Source organism: Vanacampus margaritifer, chromosome 17, assembly GCF_051991255.1.
Source record: "Vanacampus margaritifer isolate UIUO_Vmar chromosome 17, RoL_Vmar_1.0, whole genome shotgun sequence".
Taxonomy (NCBI): domain Eukaryota; kingdom Metazoa; phylum Chordata; class Actinopteri; order Syngnathiformes; family Syngnathidae; genus Vanacampus; species Vanacampus margaritifer.
The window spans coordinates 20,211,634-20,220,753 of record NC_135448.1 but is presented as its reverse complement, the minus strand read 5'-3'; the positions used below and the strand labels follow the sequence as shown (position 1 = coordinate 20,220,753).

Sequence of the window (9,120 nt, the reverse complement as noted above, 5' to 3'; positions counted from 1 at the left end):
CAATAATCATCCTGGGGGCACGCCGCATGTCATTTGATTGAAATTCTGCCAGTTGCAGTACTCGTCTTTGTCCAGCAGCAGGGAGGCCGAATGGCCAAGATGTTTTAGTCTATTTAGTGGAATGCTGCCGTCTACTGGACCCAAACCCACACTGAAATCCTGCACAAGCAGAAATGGGCAACATCGATCCCATCATATGATGCTTTACAATCTTGCTGAATTTTGAGATGATCAAAGTGCTGCAGGTGTGCTTTTCCTTTTGCACCTGACTGAAACAGAATCCATAACACAGGGGGGCAGGGGAGAGGAGAAGTAGCACTAAAACAGGCCTGAAATCCAGAGGTCAGGGGCTAAGGCAGGCCAAGAGGCCATTTACACAAGCAACCTCTTTGGACTGAGCTGACCTGAAGTTTAGCGTTGGCTGTTTTAGCACAGAGCCGTATAGAGAGAGAGAGAGAGTTTGTCTGTCCAACAGCTTAGTACGCCGTGATTGGTCACCTGCTGGTCACGTGATATGTGGACGCCATCTTGTTACCTGCTGGAACCCAGTTGGCCAAACTCTCGCTATATTCGGCAGTTTTAGACAAAAGTCACCTTCCAAAAGTTGTCAACTGGCTTATCGAGCAGCTGATTTCGTGACCACTCGTGGCAACCTCCTGATGTGTGTTTATAATTATTATTATTGATTTTAATTTTTTGGGGAAGCTCGCATGTAACAAACAATATTATGAGGAAACTACCAAAACAAAAAGAAAAGCGGCCTGGGATAAAAACAATCATGCAAAGCCATAGACCACAAATGACAAATCTTTGGCAACAATTTGCTTTTGTTTGTGCGCGAACGGCCGCGGCTTTCCTGCAATGTGCCAACTTTCAGCAAAAGATCAACGTCACCTCGCTCCTCATTCCTCCATGGGACAACTGAGAAAAGACGGGAAAATGTCACACTTGGTTCTTTTCCTGCTTCTGTCAGCGAACGTTGGACTGAGCGTCCTCGTTGCATGTTGGCGGTCGGGTTGAGCAAGTTTTCCTGGCATGGCCGCCTTTTGAAAGGAGACTCAAGATCTGGACACTTGAGAATGTTTCGGGGTAAGGGGGCGGGGCTTCCAATGACAAGGAAATGGGCCGATGGCGTCTTCTCGCCGACATGGAAGGTTTCTGCGCATTTGTGGCAGCTGGCGTTGGCCGGTGCCATCAAACTTCGCATTGGCACACGGACGTCAAATGTTCCAAGTTTGCTTTGGAAATCGGATGCACACTTGACTTGTTTTCACAAGCGCTTCCACGAAGGACCTTCTCGTGTCATCTTTGGCAAACGTTGCTTTTCACATTGTCCCATATTTCAGCGCAATCTTCAAATGTGACAGACAGTAGCTTGCAAAAGTGTGACATTTTCTTTTACTGCTATTTGGAGCAAAGTCATTCTTAGGTGCTACTTTACGGGGAGAGGTTTTGTCTCCAAATGATTCACACAAATATCTTTAGGCCGACGTGTTAGTGTGTGTGCATTTATCATGACGAAGCATTTGTAAAAGTCCAATTCTGCTTGTGAGTTGTCCAATGTGCATTTGTGCTTTGGTGGGCACGCGCACATATTTTTGAGACAAACGTCACGCAGTTTCAAGATATTCTTGTTTCCAGCTTTTCACACACACGTTCCTCAGATCTTCACGTGTGTCTAAAGGCCTGTTCCTTCTCCGTCCACGAGGCGGCAGTGTTGCTGTCACCATTGAACGGGAACGAGCCGTCTCGCGTTTCTCCTTTCAAATTGGAAACTAGGAAACGAGACTTTATTTCATCTTCCATTATGTGTTTGTTTATTTAACACAATTCAGGAAACAAAATACGACCCTTAAGGGAAACATTATTTTACTGCTGTTAAAGTTCTTCTACGCCGTTGAGCAGCAGCGGCTAAAGAGGTAACAATAGAAGAAGAGTGTCTTCCGGGTGAAAGCAAAACAAGCTGGAGGGAAAGAAATGATGCTCGTATTTTACTTCCTGACAAGAGTTAAATAAATAAACCACTAATGGAAGGTCAGTTAAAGGCTCGTTTTTCAAGTGTCCGATTTGAAAGGAAAAACGGGAGGCGGCTCGTTGCCGTTCAATGGCGACAGCAACTGTGCTCGTAGCAACTGGGCGGGTCCCGTCCTGATAGGCGGTGGAGGTGCTGTCCGCTCGTACCTGCCAGGACATGGTGCCCCGCCGCCGCCTAGGGCAGAAAATGAATGAGGGCCAAGCCCAGTCCGCAGCTCCAGCAAAATGGATTTGCAGCCGCCACCGGCCTTGAGTGGTCCCGTGTTGCCCAACTGCAGCCCATCCGCTCAGGCTGGCGGTGACGAGCACCCCCAACGGGACCATAGGACAGAGCGGCGACCCCGAGGTGCGTGAGCACCCATGAATCGACTGGACCGCCGGAGACGTCTCCGACGGTCCGGCAGCGGGTCGAGCCGGCAGCGGAGCAGCCGCCGTTGCGACGGTCGCAGCGACAGCAGGCCTCGCGGCACCGGCGCCGTCAGGGACCTTAAATTGCCCAGCAGACGCAGACATAAGGACACGAGGCGGCAGATGAGGCGGAGGAGCACTCGGCCTACCCTGTGGTAGTTCTCCAAACCGATGCTCGTTGATTTGGCACGCAAAAATGGGAGTTTGCGAACAGCGGCCGCATGACGTCATCGCCTGCCTACTTTGCATGCAATTGTAGCGGAAGCTGTCGGAGGGAGGAAGAACATGGCGGGAGAGGCGCAAAGAACATCCCAGATCATGAAGTTGATGGAGGACACAAATGACTCCTTTAATGCACTTTTACAAACACGTGTTATGATGTATGACAAACAGGGTCCAATCAAGCAAATTGGAGGGAAAAAAAGGTCCATGACGAGAGAGAAACCACGGTCTGGAAAAAGCTTGGAAAAAGAAAAAATAGGACAAGTGTTAGGGTTTGAAAAAAGAAACAAAGAGAAGGATTCTACTATTTAAAGGGTTTAATTATGTTTGAAATATGTCAAGTGAGGACTAATATAAAATACAGATGTGTCTCAGTTTGGGGTGTGAAATTGTGGAATAGTCTCGATGATGAGCTGAAGCCACGTAACGTATTTCCTTATGGAGGCTTAAGGAAAAAGTCAAATATAAAATCATTCATGTGTCACAGACAAAATGTCAAATATGAAGAAGGCGCTTTGGTGTCTGTGCTGTGATGATTTCTTTTGTTGTATTTTCATGCGAATGTACAGAACTGTTTGGAATTATGTTTCAAATGAGTCTTGTTTGAGAATGTATCTTTGAGTAAATTTTTTCCTGCTTTTTTATATATATAGAAATGTGCTTAAAAAATCCAATTCGTTCATAAGATATACGTTTTCAATTGCTTGCTTTTTAAAAATGTTGCCTTTGAAATAGGCAATCGCCTCTCAAAAGAATTTCATATAAATCAATCGTGCCCTGGATTCGTTGAATGCTACAATATCAAAAGCACAAAAAGTAGTTGGCTTGGTGACTCGTCGCCGATACAAGTTGTCATCGCTGCTTCCGCGCCGATGACGTCACCCGCCGGAGGTCAGCAGCGTTGCGCTTTGCTGGTCTGCAGGGGGCGCACATTGCAACGGTCAAAATGGACTGTCATCACCAACCGTCATGGCTGCCCACGAGGATGCTACCTGGATTGTCGATCAGCGACTCATTGGAAGCGTTGCCTGCAAACAGACAAGATGGCGGGCGGTCAAATGGAGCCGCTGACTGACTGAAAGTTTCTCTTGTCGAGGGCTTACCTGAATCGTTGGGGGAGGTCGAGGACAAAGACAGCTTGGTGGCTGGCGGGGGGGACACGTGACAAGACAAGCGTTAAACCAACGCACGTTAACGATGATGTCATTTTGGGATGCAAAATACCTTCATCAGCGGACGCGGGCTTGTTAACAGCACCTGCGGACGGCCACCGTTGAGGCGTTGCAAAGTTCACAAGCGGGCGTTTACGTGGCAACTTCCTGTACCAGAGGCAACCCAGCACGGCGACCAAGATGACGAGGGGCACCAGCACCCCGCAGACCACGCCCACCACATCCACTTCGGGGGCGTTCAAGAGCTCGCCGTCTGGAAGGCAAACGTCTGCACTCAGCACAGACACTTTTTTTTTTTTTTGACGTACTGTTGACGACAATTATTCCAAATCAGCCGCTCTCTAGTTCAAGTACTTTGTCTTTAGCGGTGGACAATTCAGTCCCCAGAAAGTCAAAAGTCTGCTCCAGATGGGATGTAGCGGCAGGAGCTTCTACTCAACCGGCAGGTCAAGGTGCTTGTTACCTGCCGGCGACTTGCTAATGGCGGCGTTTGAGTTGCTTCCTCACCCCAATGCGTTTCCACGTGAAGTCCGGACGCGTTATGTCGGAGGACGCACGTGAAATGGCCAACGTCGTTCTGGAGGATCTCCACGCCCTCGCGCCTCTGGAAGGTGTCGTCTTCGTTGGGCCGCACGCCCGACGACGCCACGCCGTCCTCCTTGGTGAGCGTGCGGCCGTTGCGGCGGATCTCCAGGACGACGCCCTTGTGGGCGAAGCCGCTGGCGAGGCAGCTCAGCAGCAGCGTGTTGTCCGTGCCCGCCTTCCTGGCGAACACCTCCACAGTTGCCGGCGCTGCGGACGCAGGCAGGCGGGCGGCCGGGCAAGTGAGCAACAAGTGAGAGCGAGTGGGCCGGGCCGGCGTACGTACGCTTGTGCTGCGCTCGGTGTCGTTGGTACTCCAGGAATTTCTTCATCCAGCTGATGCACTCCGTGTCCAGGTAGGCGCGCGTGTAGTCCTTGAGGAGCTGCACGGCGTCCCACTTCCTTTTGGTCTCCAGCGCCGCGGGGGCCGTCGCCACCCACGCGGGGCCCTCGTAGTCGAAGGAAAGGAAGTCCTGGCCGTCGTAGCTGTACGTGTCCACGCCGCCGTCAAAGGTCAGCGAGCCGTTGGGATGCAGTTGGCCGCGGCAGCCGTGCAGCCACTGGAGGACGTGCAAGTCTGAGGGCAAATGGGGTGGGATGGTCAAACTGAACAACCAACTGGACGGAGCCAAAGACTCGGGCCAATGAAAGTGTGCGAGTACCCGAGTGGTTGTGTCCCATGCGTTGGAGGAGGATGTCCATGTTGACCTTGAACCACTGCTGTTTGCTTCTCCTGGACAGGCTGCCGTGCTCCCAGTAGGTGCCGCGCAACTCTTCTGCCATCCAAGGCTGCTTGGGGACCTTGGTCATGGCGTCGCTGTCGTAGTAGTCGATCACGTGACCGTCCAGCACGCCCATGGCCATGAAGTCGTGCGAGGCCTCCCGCGGGGTCGCGCCCCCCGACAGTCCCGTGTAGATGTACGTCAGAGTGTGAAGCTCTGCGGGCAAACACACACACAGCGACACGCCTGTCTGCATGCATGGCTCTCACACGCACGCGCACGGGACCTGTTTTGTGCGCATGCACACAGCCGACACGTCTTCCAGCCAAGTGCTCAACTTGACAAACATGCACGTTGGTTAGTCTTGTGTCTTGCGCTCCAAACAACTTTTACTGATGATTTGGTCGTTTATTTTCAGCAAATTTCTCATTTGAAACAGCCTAATACGCTCGTCTTCTAATCACCGTAAGAGATTTGACGGAAGGTCGACCAATATAAAATGTAAACATTTGTCACAAGCGATCATGCTACAAACTGCGCTAAACTTCAAGTGCGCACTCTACACAAAATAGCTCAAAACCGACATTTCAAAATAAAATACAATCACTTCTCAATTAACGAAATGAAAATATCATTATCCTTATTTACACGACTCCCATTTCCTTCTCTGTCGCACTCACTAAAATACACCTTTGCTTGACTTTCACTTTGAGTTAAGATGGTGTCGATCAAATGAAACAACTCACCGGCTTGTGTGAGCAGCGGCGCGCCAAACAAGAGACACAAGACGAACGTCTTCATCTTGGCCTAAACGTCAAGCAAGCAAATGTCCAACTTTAATGAAGACTCGGTTCGTCTCAACAGGTGAGTGCGTACGTCTCTCTGTCGTCTGTCAGGGGTGCGTTCAATGCAGCTCGGAAACATATAGAGCTCTTTCTACTTCCTCTTTTGTGGGTTAGCGCTTTCACACATTGCTTTCATTCCAAAGCCTGCCATCGGGGATCATGAACGCAACACCATCATTTATATTTATTGTCAACATAACGATAGTAAACAAAACAAAAAAATCGTAAAGAGTCATATTTAGTTTGGCAAAATTACACACATACAAATCCAAATTGAGTCATTGAAAACCACTGTGTTTAGTTTTTGACATAGAAACCAACAGCACCATATTAAATGATAATAACATGACGAAGATGAGAACTTGTGCTATTTATAACTTTTTTTGTTTGCATTCCCCCCTGGTTTCACTTTCCTTTTGCTTTCTCTGTATTAAAAACTTTGCGAATTGTTCAATAAAAGGTTCAACAAAAGTTCTCGCGCTCTATCTCGCTCGCTTCCACCACGATCATGAAATCCCACCACGATCATGAAATCCCACCTTTTCGTTGACACCGGAACGCGCCAGCATCCATGGCAACGCCGGCTAGCTTCCATGCTAGCCAGCTAGCTGCCCGTCGTGTAACGCTCGGTTGACTGATTTTCTTGATTTCTTTTATTTTTCTCAGCAGACATGAGTCGAACTCCCGATGCACGAGCGAGGTAACATTTATCGTCATTGTCTTAGCTTATGTTTCAACGTTACGCTTGTTGTTCTCGGGAAGGCTGTTAAGCCAGCTAGTTAGCCGAGTGTTGCTAACATACACAGTCTAGTGCTATTTGGCGTATGTGTAGCGCTAGGTGGTGAGTTGTTGGTCACAGCAAAAATAACCACGTTGTAGTTTGTTGTTGAAATGAAATGGCAATCCACAACTGATGGAAGAGCATTTTTATTTATCCTGCCTGTCACTCACTACATGTCGCTAGCCTAGATAGATGGCCAAAGATGACTTGTTTGTCATCAATATGCTGTGACATGGGATTCTTAGTTGGTTGTGTTGGTGACGCGCACACGTGACGTTTGTGAGTTTGTTTTAGGGACAACCAGACCAAGAGAATCCAGGAGAACATCAGCAACGTGGAGAAGCACTTTGACGAGATGTGTCAAATTTTTGCCGCCTACGGCCGCAAAGCCGCCAGGTTGCGCGACAAGGCCGATGTCCTGGTGCGAGAGGTCGCCGACTACGCTGACACCGAGACGCCCGGCCTCAAGAAAGGCATGAAGCAGTTTGCCGAACACCTGGCCAAGATTCAGGACTACCGGCAAGCCGAGGTCTGTGGACAGATAGGTGCTGCTGGTTCAACGGATTGATAGATGGATCAAAGGTCGATGGGTGGTCGGACGGATGCCCAGCCTAGTAATGACGCGTCTGCGTTGATTTCAGGTGGAGCGACTGGAGGCCAAAGTGATCGAGCCTCTGAAAGGCTACGGAGCAGTGGTGCGGCGCAAACGGGTGAGCGCTGAAGGTTCCTTAGAATGACGTTAGCATGACGAAAGCGAGAGGTGATGCGCGCAGTTCGTTTCTTCAGGAAGACGTGAAGGCGGCCCAGAGCGCCTGGTCGCGCGAGTCCAAGCAGAAGCAGCTACTGGAGCGCACTCGCCAACGGAACCCGTCCGACCGACAAGTCATCGTATCCTTCACGCTGTCTGTGGCATCAAAAACAAATCGCTAGTCAGTCGGACAATTGCTGCGTTGTGCTAAAATGTGGGCTAGTGCTATTGTAAGTAAGTTGCTCTTCACGTTCATTTCAAATGGAATCCAAAGTTTGGGGAAAAAAATCAAGTAAAAAAACGTAGCGAGCGACGTCTGGGAACGGCAAGTTGGTTGAGGCGCCGCTAAAAGAAGTCAGTTGTATCTTGAAAACGACGGTTAGCTCCTTGACTCCGCCTACAGTCTCAGGTGGGTTCCGCTCATCGGCTAGCATCTGAGGTGGTGATGATGATGATGATGATGATGCTGCTTGTGGCGTGCGTCAGGCCGAGAGCGAGCACCAGCGAGCCAGCGTGGACGCGACTCGCACGGCGCGGCAGCTGGAGGAGACCATCGACGACTTTGAGAAGCAGAAGATCCAAGACATCAAGGTGGGATGCGGAGACGTGCCGGCGCCGCCGCCGCCGCCGCCGCCGCCGCCGCCTCCTCCTCGCCACTCTGTCACTCTTTTTCTTCTTGCCAGAGGATCCTGTGTGACTTTGCCAGCGTGGAGATGTGCTTCCACGCCAAAGCCTTGGAGCTCTACACGCTGGCCTACCAGAGCATCCACAGTGTGGACGAGGAGAACGACCTGGAGGTACGTCACACGCGCGTCCTCGCGTCACGTGCTCACACCACTGCTTGGCTTGAAGAAAAGAATCACAGCAAATGTTTGCCCGTATCACACTTTGAAAATGTTGCGCTCAATGCTGGCAACTATTTTGTTCATATTTCCCCACAAAGAAGAGAAAGAGAAATGAGGCTGCTTAAATTGGTCTCCATCGAGACTTACAGTCTGACTTTCGCCCAAATTCTTCCAACATGAAAAAGTTCCTTGTTTTTTGTTTTTTTCATTTGCGAATGAAGGCAGACATTTTCCCAATTTCAACAATCGAATGAGCCAAATGAGTGTTTGTGATGGCGCTCAGTTGTTCAGGAGCTCGTTGCACCCGCCCGACTACTCGGAGCGCTTGGACATCGTGCGCGCCAACTCTCTGGACGGGACCGCCTCCTCCTTCCTGACATCGACGGCCGCCTTCCAGGTAGGACGCAACCCCCCTTCCCTCCCGCCCGCTCTGACGTGTTTTTGATAACAGAGAGCCTCGGGACGGCAGCAGGCTGAAGACGAGGACGAGGACGAGGAGGAATCTGAAGAAGTGGACGAGTCTGACGAGGAAACTCGATGACGCTCACCACTTTCTGTCATCATGAGTGCACGCACGAACATTCCTGAACATCATCTCCACATGTGTATTCATTAAAATATCAAAAATTGTTGACGTTTGAGGGACACTCACTCTGTGCGAGACATTTACGTAACAGCTATTATGGATTGCGTCATGGAAGGAAATGCACACATATAAACAAACACATGCAAAGTCATGATCTCAATGTCTGTGAGTGCCA

The 9,120-nt window shown here is 50.0% G+C and overlaps 2 protein-coding genes across 2 annotated transcripts; one reads left to right on the top strand and one right to left on the bottom strand.

Moving 5' to 3' along the window:
* Positions 1-2,761: 2,761 nt before the first annotated feature.
* Positions 2,762-6,054, bottom strand: LOC144037152 (major histocompatibility complex class I-related protein 1-like). The gene is made up of 8 exons (XM_077548365.1): positions 5,887-6,054; positions 5,081-5,356; positions 4,705-4,995; positions 4,344-4,628; positions 3,889-4,089; positions 3,768-3,809; positions 3,657-3,692; positions 2,762-3,580 (listed from the first exon to the last, which is right to left on the bottom strand). The coding sequence occupies exons 1-8, from the start codon at positions 5,939-5,941 to the stop codon at positions 3,543-3,545; spliced, it is 1,224 nt and encodes a 407-aa protein (XP_077404491.1). The 5' UTR covers positions 5,942-6,054; the 3' UTR covers positions 2,762-3,542.
* cibar1 (CBY1 interacting BAR domain containing 1) lies at positions 5,348-8,993 on the top strand. Its single transcript, XM_077548367.1, is given in 8 exon segments — positions 5,348-6,004; positions 7,061-7,295; positions 7,408-7,476; positions 7,553-7,654; positions 7,918-7,923; positions 8,001-8,105; positions 8,198-8,311; positions 8,643-8,993. Coding segments are annotated over 8 exon segments (927 nt in total). The 5' UTR covers positions 5,348-5,966; the 3' UTR covers positions 8,901-8,993.
* Positions 8,994-9,120: the final 127 nt, after the last annotated feature.

Bases quoted from the DNA above. Each gene is read 5' to 3' on its own strand.
- LOC144037152 (XM_077548365.1), bottom strand. From the start codon at position 5,941: ATGAAGACGTTCGTCTTGTGTCTCTTGTTTGGCGCGCCGCTGCTCACA. The intron at 4,996-5,080 runs GTACTCGCACAC...ATTTGCCCTCAG, and splicing joins CATGGGACACAACCACTCGG to ACTTGCACGTCCTCCAGTGG. The intron at 4,090-4,343 runs GTGAGGAAGCAA...TTTGCCTTCCAG, and splicing joins TCACGTGGAAACGCATTGGG to ACGGCGAGCTCTTGAACGCC.